The sequence below is a fragment of the Euwallacea fornicatus genome, chromosome 15, assembly GCF_040115645.1.
Source record: "Euwallacea fornicatus isolate EFF26 chromosome 15, ASM4011564v1, whole genome shotgun sequence".
Classification (NCBI taxonomy): Eukaryota; Metazoa; Arthropoda; class Insecta; order Coleoptera; family Curculionidae; genus Euwallacea; species Euwallacea fornicatus.
This window is the reverse complement of record NC_089555.1, coordinates 2,901,952-2,919,125: the sequence shown is the minus strand read 5'-3', so window position 1 is coordinate 2,919,125 and position 17,174 is coordinate 2,901,952. Positions and strand designations below refer to the sequence as shown.

The window sequence follows — 17,174 nt, the reverse complement described above, 5'->3', positions numbered from 1 at the left end:
GATACCCGATATCGTCAATATCGTAAAGCGAAAGGTCTTCGGATAGTTACTGGAAAATCGGCAGAAGAGCTGAAGAACATTAATAGGGGCGAATTACTTGAATTGCTCATTGTTGCGGGGAATACCTTTCGCCACGAGACTTTTTCAAATCGCATAATTTTTCTATTTTCTCACAATGACTAAATGTATATTATGAAATCCGATTGAGCGCGTTTCATTTTCATAAAATGCTAAAACCTTTAAATCGAATCTAACCAATCGCAGGGGCGCTGGATACGGCACTCGGCAGGTGTTTATTCGAGGGACAATACGCTCACTCGGATTAATTGACTCGACAAATTCACGAGATGATCAGTTGTTTGGGTTAGAAAGGGTGATGTTCAAATGACACATTTTTTCGCTTTCCTTAAAATATATAAATAATAGTTGATTGAACCACCTTGAAGAAAATCCGCTTCAAGAGTCCGAACCTGCTTTATGAATAAGTAGTTGCAAGTGTGTCTCAACTATCAACTTAAAAGTTGCTAATAACCCTAGAAGAGAGAAATCTGAAAAAACCACAAAAATTTACTTTTTCTTCTAAAAATACCTTTTCGACAAGGCTTTTTTTGAACTAACCTCATTAAAAATTAGAATTGAAAGCTTAATTTAAAACCCCCGTCATCAGCATTTCCATCAAAATAATTAGTTCTAATTACTTGGCTGTCGAAACTTAATAATAATTAAAAGTTTCAAAGAGTTTACTATGGATTTCGAGAAAGTGGTGCCTTATGGATGCTTTCTTAATAAGGATTTGTAGTCATTAGTTCTCTGATGTTCAGTAAAGGTCCTTTGAAGATGGGAAAGTGATAGCTCTCGACCATAATGAGAAGCACCGAGAGGGGGAGTTTAATTTTAATTTTGCATTCATTTTTTTTTAAGATTACAGTGCAAGAGACTTTTTCTTGCAAATTTAAGGAAGTTTTCGGGATATTACACCGAAGAGAACTCGTTTCTTAAAATGAAAGGAAAATAAAGTATTAGGAGCGGCTTTGCTCTTCCTCCGGAACAACAAATTTAGCTTCCTGTTTGGAACATAATCTCAACGTTCATAGAACGGAAGTAATTTTTCTTTGTCATTTGTAAGTTGGACTTTCCGCTAATGTTCCATTAAGTTCTGATTATCTAATGTTTAATGCGACTCAAAGTCGCAAAGGTTAAAGGTAGAATCGATGCGCTGACCCCCTCGTTAGGGCGACGCAGTGGGTTGAAAATTCCAAAAATAAAATACAAGATAATGGCGACAAATAAATCTAGAGCGAAGTAAATTGTGAATGATAAATTATTTTTCCCAAGGCGGGACTAAACCGAGAAAAGCCTAACGCTCGGAAAAGTAATGGCTCGTCTAGAGAAATGCTCGATGTATCATTTAGCGCTTTTGGGCTAAAGGTACATTTTTCACGTAATCATCCAGGATTAGGGCTTGTTGGCGAGAAATCTTTTTTCTCGGTTTCAGAATAAATTGTCAAGTTTGCCAAATAAGGATGTGATTACTTGTACAACAGCGAATACTTTACGACAATTACCTGACTTAACAGTTAACACCAAACAAAAACTAACATAAAAAATTCGTTTGCTAACTAATCGAAATAAATAAAAATCTCATAGAAATATGCATAAAATAGATATTCGAGTGAACGGGTATCATTTTCATAGGATTCTAAGGCCTTTAAAATGCGTCAGACCAATCAGGGATGTTCCCGCAACAACGCTCAGCAAATATTTATGTAAGGGACTATACGCTCACTCGGAGAGTTGCTCGGGATCCTCGGATGTAATTATGCAAAATCAAACACATGTTGATGTTTTTGGGGCGACTTTTACGAATTCAAAGCAGCTTTAAGGATTCTTCTGTTAATAACTTAACTTACTTCCAAGCAAATTTCAACAAGTGGCTAAATTCCAAAAGTTAGAAGCTCTAGCGCAAAGCTTCTCTCCCTGCATTGACAGTCAATTTTCTCGTGAAGTGAAATACGTCGTTACCTAAATGTAATTCGGCCTAAATACCATCATTTGCGAACAACGCATAGTTTTGCCAACTAATATGACTAAACCCTTCTACAAATAATCTCCCTTTGACATAGCCGGTTCGAGTTCATTCTGAAATCCCTCCGGAATTGAGGGAATTATGTCTAAAACTGTTTGCAGAGGTTATTTCAGATTATTACAGGCAAATTGTTCCTGTTTACAAATTTGCCGACATTTTTGTTCCTTTACAGTAAAATCGTTATTTCTAAATTTATGCAAAGTTGCTACAGTGTAATGGCATATCCGTCGAGGTAATAGACTAATGTTCGCGTTTTTCCTTCCTTACTCGGTATTTTGTTTAATAATATGCGTGAAATCCCATTAGACTCTGAAAAAGTTTGCGTTGTAAATTACCTGGCACACGTAAAATGCTAATAAGACCTCAGGGAAATTTTCTGATGCAGTTTCATATCACCGAGAGTTATTAATAATTAGTATTGCTTTTGCCACTTTTAACCTGCAAAATGCTATTATCTCTCTTAGCAATTGCATCTAACGAAGGATATAAAAGTTTTATAACTTTAAAAGTTCGTTACCTAAAGCTATGAAAATGAGGAATATCGGGAGATCGTCGATATCAATTTACTTAATTAAGTTACTGAAGCAAAACTTAGCTGATTAAATTTCCTAAAGTTAGTGAAAATTTTATCGGCTGCCTCTTAAAAACGGAGGGCAATTTGTTAAAGAAAATTTCGTTTCGTTAGTTTTGCAGTCTCAAGCGTCAATTCCACTTAATTAAGTAAATCAAAACTGCTGAAAATAACTACATTTTAAGCCATTTGTTACAGGTTACAATTTTGTTTTATATTTAGTGTTATGAGCACGTGCGAAAAACATTCACCCTTCCGCACCTGTCAGTTAAAACTTCTACGTATGTGCATAGAGAATTAATGAACGTTCACAAAATTTCAATAACAATTCATTTCATATTTAAACGCCGGATTTGGGACTGTTCAGGCCTAAATAAATCCGCTCATTTCGAAGCTGCCTGAAAAACTGCATCACGTTGACGAACACGCGAGACCGAATAAATTAAAAACACATTTTTCCCTAAAAAAAATCAATCTCAACGAAATTTGGAGAGTTATGACCCTCCAATTCCCCCCAGGTTAATCCGGAATTGATTGATGATGAGTGCAGGGGTGAGGGAGGGGACGGCTTCGTATAGGTAATTTATTAAAGAGGACAGCCTTGAGGGGTGTTGGAGCATCAGGCCTTACGAAAACTATAAACGAGGCGTTTTCTGAAAATTTTTATAACGATTAAAGCTCCACATTCGATAAGTCTACACAGCTTTGTCATTTGTCAATGGGCGATTAAGGCACATGATAAACGCCGGAGAATGGTTCGTAGGTTCGACTTGGGCAGGTGTTTTAAACGGATGCCCTAGCTAGCTTTATCACACGAAACGCACATTTGGCATCCTACGAGCCTATGAGTCTTATGAACTTATCAGCCCTATGAACCACTGGCTCATGCTTTACGACAAACTCGAGGCTTGTGGATTTCAGTTTCAGAGTAGACCACAGAAAGTTCTGACACATCAAGTTTAACAGACGTTCAAAGTTTTTTCACATGTCTCGAAAAATTAATTAATTCCCAGGAATTTCCAGTCGCATAAAATGGCAACAATGCATTTTTCTTTTTTTTTTCTAAGGATGACAGCAGACGTATTGACACATCCGGCAACGCTTGGACAGTGTTGCCATGTTCTGAAGACGTTAATTAAATTTCTTGATTTATTAATTTACGCAAGTAGGGAAATAACCTAAAGCGCCTGTGATGTCATGCCGTTGATGGTCAAGCATTTAAATGAAACCGAGAAATAGGTGATCAGGACTTTATAGTATATGTCGGAGATTTATTAGTCCTTAAGTGATAAAGTGTAACATTACGAGCTGATAATATGACGAAGGGCAGGCTGACAGGGCCAACTTTAGGAAAAACACTGTCGAACGAGGTCGCTACCACCAAGGGCGAAATCGAGAGGTCACGTGTGCGAGCCTTCGTGGGAAACAGGGACTAGCAGGTGCCTTGTCCCTCGGATTTGAAGGGCTCGCGAGATCTGGAAAACCAGAAACCAAAAAGGGACAGGCAGCTTAGATTGGCAAGTGACGAGAAGCGCTCGTGTGGTAGCGAATTCGTTGGTTTTGCCCTTTTTCTATTCTTGCTATTAAAAGTGAACTAAATACTTTACATCATCATGGAAAACCTTCCCATTGATGATCCCACATATACATCTTTTGGATAATATGGACACCTCGGACGGAAATTGTGGGATTTTAGAGTAGTCTCAACTGGCCTTTTAAAGGGCAATTTCCTGAATTGTCAAGTGACCGAAACTGACCTTTCTGAGAGGGAAAACCTCGCGAAATGTTTAATAAATCGAACCGGCCTTCTTCGGGGTGATTTATCAGTCAGGTCAAGGGGATAAGAAGTGTGTGATTTTTTTGCGAATTTTTTAGAAGAGAGATATAGATGGAACTTCTCGCCCTTTTAATGATTCCAAAGCGATCGAATTAGAACCACAATTTCCCCATTTTCGGGGTTTCAAATTGACAGCAAGAGGCAATTTGCGGTCCCTCCCCAACATCCATGAATGTCCTCTATAACTCTTAGATTTGTTTGCTCACAAACCCCAATGCCATACAATTTTCCAGGTTCGCGTTGTTCGCATGTTAATGTCAGGGCCATAAATCGGAAATTTCAAATAAGTGGGTCCCTCGCACGACCCAGACGGCCCGGTTCGCCCTTTAAGTCCATAAATTCGATATTGCGGAAGGCTCAATAAATTCGCACCCTCCAAAGATGGATCCCGCGCCCCTCATCAACATATAAACCCAATACAAAACCAATATCGCAGGGCTTCGATAAAATTGAATTTCAGAATGTTTTCGGTACACGTGACTGACACCGGGAGAAACTAATGTAAAACGTTCTTTTAGGTGGGGATTTCCCCAAACCGACCCAACAGTATTTATTATTCGTATAATATTCACATGATCATTCGAGCCCCCAGGATGATACCTGTGGCTAAACTGGCAATTACATCCTGCGTTATCAGGCTCATTAGTGTGAATATACAGCATTTTTATATTCCAGAGGTGGTTTATTATTCTGATTAGGCCTATCCACTTTCCATTAATCCTCTCCTAACTTTATCCAAACAAATATGGTTTCAGATCTCGTTGGCTTTAATAGGGGTGCCCTAATCTATATGCTGACCCCGTAGTAAAACTTCGTTAATACCGAAAGATAAAGATTAGGTCTTCAAATAATCAGGTCCGACCTTGTTTTCAGATCTTGACCAGAAGAAATAATACGGTTTCGATGATGGCTGACTTACGTGCATTGATGGGAAAACAATTAAGTATTGTTAGTTCAGATGGATTTCACTGCACGGTAATTATCAGCGTTCTCTTGGGTTAATCTTTATTGGGGATTTGTTAGCATTACGACCTTAAAAACGAGCTCTTTAAATGGAAAATTAGTTAAAAAATTAATTCCTACTTAATTTAAGGTCTTTTGAACAACGGTAAGCGGCTTGAGTCAAAACAAAAAAACCAACTTTCACCATTTCGTACAGAAAAGTTAATGCATATACAGGGTGAATTGCAACAGAACCGATTCAGAGCAGGTGCATATAGAGGACCGCAAAGTGTGACGATTCGTAATTTTTTTTTCTGCAATTAATAGTTGAGCGGATATTGACCTTAGGAGTTAGCTCGTAAATAAGAATAAATAAATAAATAAAAATTGCGCTGATGTAATACCACATTTAGGATATCTGTCACTTACATGATTTTGACAAATTACAAATAGCTTACCCGTCAAAAATCGCATCGTTCTTGGCTGATAATCACTTTAAATTCGGTTTGGTCCTATTGTGATTATACTATGGAAATGATAAGGTTTTCGAAGAATTTTGAACGGGAATGAAAGCTTTAGAATTAAATTTGACATTGAATGGTATTGTTCGTTACTCAGTTACTTTATAATTAAAAATTCCATTTTTTTATACATTACCTTATCCCTAATTCAACCTTTGTTGAGCATGCATCGATATTATATTTTTACCAATTAAAGATGTTCATAAGAACCAAACATGTTCCAAATTTGGTTGCGTGGTAATGACGTATTACTCAAATATATATTTTTTAGAAAATTACAAGCCAACTTTGGAGGTCAATATCTCCTCAACTATTAACCGTAGAAAAAAGAATGCAACAAACCGTTATATGTTGAGGTCCCCTATTTACATCTGTTTTGTATCGGTTCCGTGCGATTCACCCTGTATATGCTATTTTCTTCGCGCCATCTATACTTTGAAGGGTACAAGTATTTGGGGTTGGAAATATATGGTATCACCATATTGTAGTACTCCACAATGTTGACTGCAACTTCGTGGATACGACTATAAATGGCATACTAATAAGGTGGTAATTCACACATTCAAAAAAATCGAATTATGTTACGTATGGGTCATAATCGATGTTTTCAGCGTGCTGTTGCCTGAACCAAATGGTCTCGGTGTAGTTACTAGGGAAAAGATAATAGAGACGTTTTGATTCCGGCATGCCCCAACTAGTGAAGGCAAATAATGAAAAAAAAAAACGGGTTTTGAGAATTTTATCATGTTTATTTTCGATTTATTCTAAAACTAAAAAAGGCATTTTCAGTATTTTAGCAGTTGGTGCACGACTGCACAACTTACTAAAATATCATGTTCTTTATAGCGATTTCCTAGAAATAACGGTTTTTTTTATTTTCTAATTTAGTAATGTGTAGTGATTTTAAGGTGGTCTGAGTAAATATCCATTTCTTTGTTCTAGTAAACAAATATGTGTTTGTTTATCACACTTATCCACTTATCTGTGAGATACTACACCATATCGAATCTATTCTTTGAAAAAATACAATTATCTCCTCGAGAGGTTTGACCTTATTATATAATTGGCCAACCCTGGACTTAAAGCTTCACACTACATTATGTTTAAGGCAACGTTGGTAGTCGCCCTTTTGGCTTTCGCGGTGGTCCACGATGTAGGAGCCGCTAAGGCGTACTACGTCTACCCCAACCAGGCAAGTACTTTGACTTTCTACTGCACTGCAAAATTTACGCATATTTTAAATATTTACGCACTTTCGTTTTTATGAGATTAGAGTAATAATTATACGTTCACTAACGAAGTATGAGGACGATTTCCAATAAATCTAACTCAACAGAATAAACAAGCGGTATAGTTAAATGAATACACGGTGTAACAAAAAAATACATAATTTTTATTCCTTAATTTGTGCAAACAAATGGACATTTAATAGCGTGTAGTGTCCTCTTGTGCTGTTTACTGTTTCACACCTACTCGACATACTGGAATTTAAGTTTTTACGGTCAACTTGATCAATTTGATCCCATATTTCCGTGATCTGTGTTTACGCCCCTAGGGGAACCGACAAGGCTCCAACTTGTCGACCCATGTGATCCCATAAATTTTCAACGGGGTTCAGATCAAGGCTCCTTGCTGGCCAAGGGAGCGTTTGAGTTCCCATATCTTGGAGGCGATTTTGTACTACACGTCTTACGTGTGTGAACGTGCATTACGGTGCATAAATAAAAGTCCCTCACCGCTAAATGGGGCATATGGCACTACATGGCGTTCTAAAATGTGGAACTACCGTTCTCAAGTACAAGTGACTCTGTGCAACCTTCGAAATCAATGTCTCTCCATATCAGAACAGATCCACCTTCATAGCTTCGGGTGCTGATAATGTTGTACTAGGTGTATCGTTTTCCAGGACGTTCGATGTATTCTTTTACGATTATCTTCACTAAAAAAGCAAAATCCAGAGTCATCCGCAAGTAGTACGTTGTCTCACAGGCTATTTCCTCAATCTTGGTACTCAAAGGCAAACTGAAGACGTTGCCTTCGATATTTTACTATCAATACGGGATCGCTTGTAGCCCCATAGGGAGCCACATTCCTTTCTTCCAACCTTCTCACTGTATCTTGAACGATACGAAACTCATACCGACGAGAAAACGTCTGCTGCACCGCAGTAGCTGTAATAAATCGACTTCGTAAAGCGTCCAGTCGCAAAAATCGATCGTGGTTAATCGTTGTCAACCTTTGTTGTCCGCGTCCAGGTTTTTTTTTTATTACTACGAGTGTCTCGAAACCGGACGTCTGCTCTGGAGACCGTAGAGTACATCACTCCAAATCGCAGAGCTATATGAACTTGTGACTACTTCCGTAAGGGTCACAGCAGTTGCGCATTCTTCCAGCAAAAGGTTCCTCCTCTCGTGGATATTTTGGGCCGTTTTCTTTGGGAACAAAATTTTTAATTTGGAAAATACACTAAAAACACAACATAAACATATTGTGTATTAATACAGGGTGTCTGGTGCCTCGACGGCTATGTAGGCTAAGGGCTTAATGAATTCCAAGTTGAAAAAGTTAAAATAATGTATGTTCAGAAACGCGTCTTTTTCAAGATACCGAGTGTTCAGTTGCTTATTTAAAAAAATATATTTCTTAATATTTCAAAAACGATTTTAGATATGTGCATGAAATTTAAAACACGCTATGACAGGATTGATGCGCGCATTTCGGAGAAATCAGAACATTTCCACTTATACCAGCGGCGTTCGTGTGACCAAGCTAACATATAGTTTTAATGAAAAAAAAGGCACGTCACTGGCTTTTTTTAACACGAATGTTTTTGTTTTAATATTTAATTAATTATTAATAAAGAAGTTCCAGTATTGTATTGCTCAAGTAGCCGTTTTTGTGATAAAAAATAATTTCCTGTACCTACCATAAAACCCTGCATACACTGCGATGTTGAAAATGCGTCTCGGCGGTTACAAACGGATTTTCAAGACAAACAATTATTAATAAATAATGCTACCATGATATTAATCATATGACAACCGCTATGATACGAGTTGTTTCGACATTTGTTGTCTTAAATAACCATTATTTTGGCATAATATTAAAATATTCATGTTGGGAAAAGTTATTGGCGTGCCATTTTTTTCATTAAAAATATATCTTCACAAAGTCGTACGGACGCCACTGATATAAATGGAAATTTTCTAATTCCTCCAAATCATGGGCGTTAGTGTTGCAATAGAGTGTCCTAAATTTCATGAACATGCCTAAAATCGGTTTTGAAATATTTAAAAAATACAAAAAAAAATTAAATTTATTACTCTGTATCTTGGAAACGACGTGTTTCCAGACATAAGTTATTTAGACATTTTCGACTCGAAATTCATCAAGGAACTCACCCTTAGCCTGTGGCCGTCGAATCACCAGGCACCCTGTATATTAATTTATTATATATTGTATAGGAAACTTTCGTTGGCGCCTGGATAGGATGCAAAGCTGCTGGAATGAAACTGGCGAGTGTGGAATCCGAAGTCGAAAATATAGCCATTCAAGATGCTATCTCTAAAAGTAGATACAGCAGCAATGGTAAATTTATCCATTTTGAATTATTGCTGCTTATATTAATTTTCTACCCTTTCCAGCTGGATACTGGATAGGCGCTGCCACGGGAACGCTTAACGATAATGGCTGGTACTGGTTGTCTGCTGACCTTAAAATGACCTTCAGTTACTGGGGAACCGGTCAACCCAGATACGACGATGGCATTGATGAGAATGGATACTGCATTCGTGTGGGCAACTTCTACAAAGTGAACGAAATATATAAATGGGAAAATATTGACTGCACTTCCAAGCTCTATTACATTTGTGAAGTTGAAGCTTAGTTTTGGATTAATAAAATAAATTGTTATCAGCTACCCACATGGCCCTTAAAACTTGATTCCCTTCTACTCCTAACTCCAGACGCACATGCGCAAATTTGTTCTTTATAACTCCTTATCTTCTTGGGGCTTTTAAAGCTGAAATTAGTTGTCATAACCCCTCGCCCTCTTTCCTTGGCCTCCCAGAGGGATATCCCGTGCAACCACGTGACGACCGCGGAAAAGCACATTAATCTTTCATTGTTCCTCAAATCATCCTGGCGAAGCGGTTTGTTTGGGTTATATTAACTTAAAAGAGAGAAGAACTTGATGAAAAAGGATTTTTTTTTTACTTGTTTTCGTGGAAATGAAATGAGTGCTAAAGCAAATTAAAGAGGTAATTCGAAGCTCAAATTTGTATTTGATTTAATTGAAAATTGCCGTGGAGAATGTGGAGTTGGTAATGAAATCCGAAAATTTCTTGAGAATTTTTTGGTATATTGATAAACTTACGAATTTTTAATTTTTTTTTAATCAATTCAGCTGTATTTGATAAGCCCCGAGGAAATTTATTGTATTTTTGAAAAACATTAACAATACCGCAAAATTTCTTATCGATGGGGGAGGATTTTTTCGGATAGGAGCGAATCGAAGTGACTAAACTGTGTTTTCAGCATTGAAACGCCTCTTTCGATAAAGCGTGAAAGTTAACACGCAGTTTCCAAATGCTTCTCTGCTTCCTTCAGGTTTTTAATAAACGTGTCAAATGTCTGCTGCCCATTTCCAGTAAATATCTATCGATTTTCAACGCTTCGTCTTTCACTGATTTCATCTCAGGACTTGGTCGTCTTGTCGTCGCATTGCTAATTAAATTTCACGTAACTTCGAACAGTAAAAAATTAATTAAAATAACAATAAAAAAGCTATTTCTGGGAATTCAATTCAGATGCATTAGCCGTGGATGCGATCAATTTCCTAATTACCCACGCAACGCAAGTTTCTTATTAATATCCATTAGGGTAGAACAAGGCAAATATATTTCAGGCAAATCGATGACATTGTTCGGAATATAGAACCATGAATACAGAGTGCACAGGAAGGGTGTATTATTTAGGGTAACTAATGTAATTCCATCTGTCTTATTTTCAAGCCCCGATGTTAAATCATCCAAGATAATTCCAGTGTTGTGCATGCATCAGGGTGAGGTGCTTCGACGCTGCTTAGCAAATAAATTTCGTCAGGGTTAAGTTGACTATTAAAATGTGGATTTGTGAAAGTTAGCCAAGCCAAAAAACCAAAAAAATGTGTTTTTGTTTTTCTCTCAAATTCTTCCATTATTAATAAGTCCATAACAAAATAAGGATCCGTATCACTTTAATCCACCAAAAATTAAATAAAAATTAATAGTTTTTAACTTCTTTAATATTTTAATACGTGATCGTTTACAAAAAAATTGGTGATTTTTCAACTTATTTTCCATATGCATACCCGTAAGCTTTTAAGACCGTGGAGTGAATAGGGGTACTGAGTGGAGTAAAATAAAACAAAAAAATAGTTTAAAACTTAATCAATAATAAAATGAAACCTAATCTAACTAAACCGTTTTTACTCAAATTAAAAAAAAAATTATCATAATTTGAAACAGTTAAAATACATATTCAGGGTGTTTCATGAACATGCTGAGAAACTTTCAGGGCACGTAGCGCTCATAAAAACAAGTATTTAGAACGAATAACGTAAAGTCCGAAATCGCTTTGCTTCCAAGATAAAAATTTAATTTTTAATTAAAATATTGTTTTCAATATATTGTTGTATGTTGCTGTCGTGTGTATTATTGCATGTTCCTAAGTAGGCAGAATGCTTACATTTACACCACTGGCGTCTGTGCGGCCATTCAACGGTATATTTTTGTTCAAATAAAATGGTACACCACTGACTTTTTTTTTATTACGAATACTTTTTCATAATATTCCATTGATTTTCAATAAAAAAGGCTTCTAAGTGTTTTGTTGGTCAAATAGCCGTTTTCGAGATTAAAAACAATTATTTCTCAATCACGTTCCCGCCAAAAAACCGTTATAGGTTTTTAAATGCGATTTTTTAAAATTAATCACAGAAAACTAATTTAACTTTACTATAGTAGAGGAAAGAACATAAAGGCAAATACTTTTTGTTTAATAAATTTTCCGTAGATTAACTATTTTGACTAGAAGAAATAAAATACTCATACGATAACAAACTGTACTATAATCTAATGTTTTATATAAATGCGGATAAATGAATATAAACTAAATGGAAAACAATTGATACATATTTTATAACAAATTTTCAAAATTTCGACTATTTATTAATAATATTATATATACAGGGTGTCTATTAAATGATAGAATTAATTTCAAGAGGTGATTCCTTGCTCCATTTTATGAAAAAAGTCCTAATTAACGTGTGTCCTATCTTGCTTTGTTTTCGTGATACAGGGTGTAAATTTTTTGTTTCAGTTTTTTTTTAAATAATTTCAGATGTAAGGACAATATCTCGATGAAATCCAGTATTCAAGGGTTTTCTGAGACGAGAAATTCGAATATGATATCGGTTTTATCGCAATATGTAGGGAGCAGTAGCGGCAGTAACATTCTTGTGCTAAATTTGCCCTAACATTTTTGGGACCCCCTATTTTGATTTCTAATAGATTATGTCTTGTTTCCGCGTCATTTCTAAACAAAAAAGGTACACTTGGCTGAAACCTCTCAGATCGATAGATTTCGAGATATCGAGGATTATAAACTTCTTTGCACATCATTTTATCAAAATATTAATTTATTAATAAATATGTAATAATAATGAATGCGCCCCCTTGCGTCCGAAAATATTTATGAAAACTCAAAAAAATAAAATGTTGATACCCAGTATCACAAAAATGAACCAAGATAGGACATGCATTTATTAGAACTTTTTTCATAAAATGTGACGAGGAATCACCTCTTGAAAAAAATTCCATCATTTAGTAAACACCTTGTATATATTAAATATATATTAAATATTAAACATCCTGTATCTTGGAAACGAAGCGATTGCAGACCTAACTTTATTTGTTGTAAATATTTGGTTTTATGAACTCTACATCTCCTAAAATTTTGTTGGTATATTCATGAAACACCCTGTGTATACAAACATATATGGTGAATTTAACAATGGTTTAGTTAGGTTAGATTAGGTTTCATTCATTTCCCCGAACAAGAGCGCTGCCGACTTTACGGCATTGGTTGATCGGGTGGGGGGTACGTTGGGGGGCGCGATAACAGAAGGGTTTTAATTCCCGGGGACCAGAATGCGAAGAATGGGCGGTTTGGCTTCGGGGTGACGAATGCCTACAGACGGGTCCTGGAGGAGGCCCTAGAAGCGGCAGAGCTCCTTCCCATTAACATCGGAGATGAGTGGACGTTCAAGAATCGAAACGGCACATCACTCATTGACATTATCATGACGGGAACGTCTGTGATTGATTGGGAGAGAGATTGGAGATTGGAGGTAGGAATGGATAGTGGAAATGGTCGCAGATACAGCTCCCATCGCATAGCGCAAAGGAGGGTAGTGATTAGGGACGGAAGCGGAAGTGTGAGCAAGGGAAGTTGGACGGTGAGCCAGAAAAAGTTGGAGAAAATGAGTCGGTATGTGAAGGAGAAAGGAGGTTTGGGCGACGCCGAAACTTCCGAGGGAATAGTTTGGGAGATAAGCGATGCCTGTGACGAGTGCTTGAGGAAGCATGATAGTGGAAACGGGAAGGTGAAGCGGGCGGTGTACTGGTGACGTGAAGAAATTGCCGAGAGGAGAAGAGCATATATAAAAGCGAGAAGGAGCTGGACGACATAGAGAGGAGGAGGAGTGTGATCCAGAAGGGTGCGGCTGAGGAGTACAGGAGAGAGCGCAAAGCTTTCAAGGTGTCCGTAAGAAATGTCAAGAGGGACGTGTGAAAGCAAGTGTATGGGGAGCTGGAGACGGATATTTGGGATCTTGGTGACAAATCAGTGACCGGGAAGGTGGGCCGTCTGAGCAAAGGTCCCCTGTCCACTGCAAAAAAATACAGAAAGGCAAAAACGCAGACTTCCGGAACACACATTTTGAAGGTGTCCAGAATGGGAAGGTCAACGGGCAGAGGTGAGGAAAAGGGGACTCGACTTGAACCGAAGCACGATAGGGAACGAATTGGTGAAAAATAAGGGATAGTGAGTAGCGTTTGAAGGCTTGATAGAGAAAATCTTGAGAGTCAAGATTGCGAGGGAGAATGAGAGGAAGAAGAACAGGGTACCACACCGTGTCCGTACTTAGTGCAAGGTGCGATGGAAGCCCCGAAGTAATACTGAAAGGTAATTCCGGGGCAGAAGAGGGAAGGTGGTTTTAGTGGGTAGGCGGCTGACATAATGGTCGATTGGATCCTATACTACCCGGCTGAGTTCCAAATCGGGTGTCTTAAGAAGATTCCCACTTCCTCGCGAAAAAAAGCTTCATTATATTGGATAGAAGAAGAGATTAGGAGAGGAGATAGCGATCCTGTCTTTTCTTGGTGGTGATTTGAGCACAAATATGGACGCGTAGTAAATAACAGGGTAGATGAGATAGGAGAGCATGCAAATTTGGATGGAAGATGTTTGTGGAGAGGAACAAAGTGATGAACGAACGTGTGACATGTCATCACCCTATCACCGGAAGAAATGCTTAACAGCGGTTGCTGGGGGGATTTTGAGTGGAAAGGCGGAGTTTTTAGAGCGTAAGCGTCCCCCTCCAGGGCGAATCCCACATAACCCGGTCGCTAGACCATTGGACCGGGTACTTATAAAGGTTTTCCTTCTCTAAAAATAAATAAATGATTAAATATTTTATTTTATCTCACTTAGTATCCCTATTCACTCCACGATCTTGAAAGCTTACGGACGCTTATATGGAAAATAACTAAAAAAAACGCAATTTTTCGTAAGGAATGACATACTACAATTTCAAAGAAGTTATTTTTTCAAAGAAGAAACAATGAATTTTTGGTGCGTTTACCAGGTCTACCGGCATGAAATGAGCGCTATTTTGTGAAAATAAAACACCAATTTTAGCAAGGATAGAAAAAAATAATTATTCAAAATATTGACCATTGCTTTCTACACATTTTGACCACCTTTCTGGCAATTTACGGATACCACGCCAATAGAAATGTGCCTCTTTGGCATCAAACCAATTAGACACCCAATTTTCTACTTTTTCGTAGGAATCGAAGTGCTGCTCAGCCAATGCGTGTCCAATCGATGGAAAACAAATGGTAGTCCGAAGGAGCCAAGTCTGGTGAATACGGCGAATGGGGTAGCAACTCCCAGCCAAGTGTTTTGATGGTATCCTGAATCGTTGTTGCTTTGTGTGCAGGTGCGTTGTCATGGAGCAAAATTACCTTCCCGTGTCTTCTGGCCCATTCTGATCGTTTTTCGATCAATGCATTGTTTAAACTAATCAATTGTTGTCGGTAGCGAACAGTATTAACGGTTTCACCAGGTTTTAAAAGCTCGTGGTGCACCACACCTTTCTGATCCCACCAAACACACAGCATTGCCTTCTTGCCGAATCGATCAGGTTTTGCAGTCGACGTTGATGGTAGTCCCGAATCGACCCTTGATTTTTTCCGTTTAGGATTTTGAAAATAAATCCATTTTTCATCTCCAGTAACAATTCGATGCAAAACTGATTTTCTTTCGTGCCTCTGAAGCACAATTTCACAGGTGTTTTTCCGGTTCTCCATCTGTCTTTCATTCAATTCATCCGGCACCCATTTTCCACACTTTTGGATCTTTCCCGTAGCTTTTAAACGATCAGAAATTGTTCGTTGTGCAACATTTAACATTTCTGCCATTTGCTTTTGACTTAAAGTGTCATCTTCATCCAATATTGATCGCAGTTTGGCGTCTTCAAACTTTTTTGGTGGTCTGCCACGTTCTTCATTTTGTACATCGAAATTGTTATTTCTGAATTGCTGGAACCGTCTTTTGCATATTGCTTCTGATAAAGCATAATCGCCATATGCCTCGACAAGCATTCGATGCGACTCTGCAGCACTTTTCTTCAAATGAAAGCAACAAATTAATGCTTTCCGCAAATCATCATTTTGTGGTACAAAATTCGACATTTTTGGCACAATGAAATAATTTATTGTTATTTGTTCAAGGACTTGATTTGTACTAAATATGTTTGTCGGTTTGCATACCATTCGAGCAAACACAAGAAAAGGTTTGTTTACAACAAATGCTCTATATCGAGACATTTATATCCTGACGCTCACTTCATACCGGTATACCTGGTAAGTGGTGCGGCACCAAAGTTAAGACTGGATCGTAGCCGACGATTAGTTTACATTACAGGCATACGGCAGCTGTCAATTGTTTCAGATGGCTGCGCTCGAAATTTCCACTTTTGTGACAACTTTCTTCGAGAAAAAGCGACTTTTTTAATAATAAAAAAATTCAAATTAAACAACAATAAGGCGATCCTGTCGATTGTCACTCAGTGAAAATGTGCATCAGGTGCAAAAAAAAAACTCACTTCGACGTGTTGAGTTTTGAGAAGTGCGCAATTGCATTGTTTCAACAACCCCTAGCGGCGTGTTTTGAGTTAAAAAAAAAAAATGAACAATCCACCTTAATCTTATAAAAGACACGGTTGGGTTTCATGCAAACGAACTTCCAATATGTGATATGCGACAAATATTGACTGTTCCTGGGGCTCGGTGAGCAAAAAACCGCCGGCAAAATCTCATCCCAGTTAATTAGAAAAGTACACCCGCAAAAGCAATTTTACTCGAGAAACAACACAACACGAATCCCGGAGGCGATGCCAGGCCCAAGTCAATATTAACGTTTCCTTTAAGTTTAGTAGAACGCCTTTAACAACTTTTCTCTTTAGATTAATCGAAAACTGTCCCCGAATTGCTTAAATAAATCAGCTTCGACTGTTCTGCAAATAAGCTACAATCTCACTTGAAGTTTAATTTCCACTGGACCGAAAGCAATTTGTGGATCGGATTGTCCTTAATGAGTACGTGATTTTTAAACAGTTAAAACCGGAAATATCAACTTCCTCCATTGGCATTATTAAATTTGATATTCCAACCCGAATCTGCATGAATAACATATGGAAGCAGAGACGGTAATGGGATATTGCCGATTATACTGTATAATTTATTTTATATGGAAAAGTGTATATTTGCCAATTGTTGGATTAATTATTAACTCCCGACAAAACAGTACTTTGTTGTGGAATTAAACATCTGAATTGCGTTTATTAACCATACACAATGACCGATTTAAAATTTTGCGTGTTTGGCTAAT

The 17,174-nt window shown here is 37.6% G+C and overlaps 2 protein-coding genes across 3 annotated transcripts in view; one reads left to right on the top strand and one right to left on the bottom strand.

Annotated features, from left to right (window-relative positions):
• Positions 1-17,174, bottom strand: part of LOC136343734 (transmembrane and immunoglobulin domain-containing protein 1-like) — a 198,179-nt gene that overhangs the window by 37,902 nt on the left and 143,103 nt on the right. The window lies entirely within an intron of this gene.
• Positions 7,011-9,876, top strand: LOC136343741 (lectin subunit alpha-like). Its single transcript, XM_066290666.1, has 3 exons — positions 7,011-7,149; positions 9,422-9,545; positions 9,602-9,876. The coding sequence occupies exons 1-3, from the start codon at positions 7,057-7,059 to the stop codon at positions 9,841-9,843; spliced, it is 459 nt and encodes a 152-aa protein (XP_066146763.1). The 5' UTR covers positions 7,011-7,056; the 3' UTR covers positions 9,844-9,876.

Excerpts from the sequence above, each read along its gene's own strand:
- LOC136343741 (XM_066290666.1), top strand. The coding sequence starts at position 7,057 with ATGTTTAAGGCAACGTTGGTAGTCGCCCTTTTGGCTTTCGCGGTGGTC. Across the intron at positions 7,150-9,421 it reads ACTACGTCTACCCCAACCAG|GAAACTTTCGTTGGCGCCTG; the intron begins GCAAGTACTTTG and ends TATATTGTATAG. Across the intron at positions 9,546-9,601 it reads AAGTAGATACAGCAGCAATG|CTGGATACTGGATAGGCGCT; the intron begins GTAAATTTATCC and ends TACCCTTTCCAG.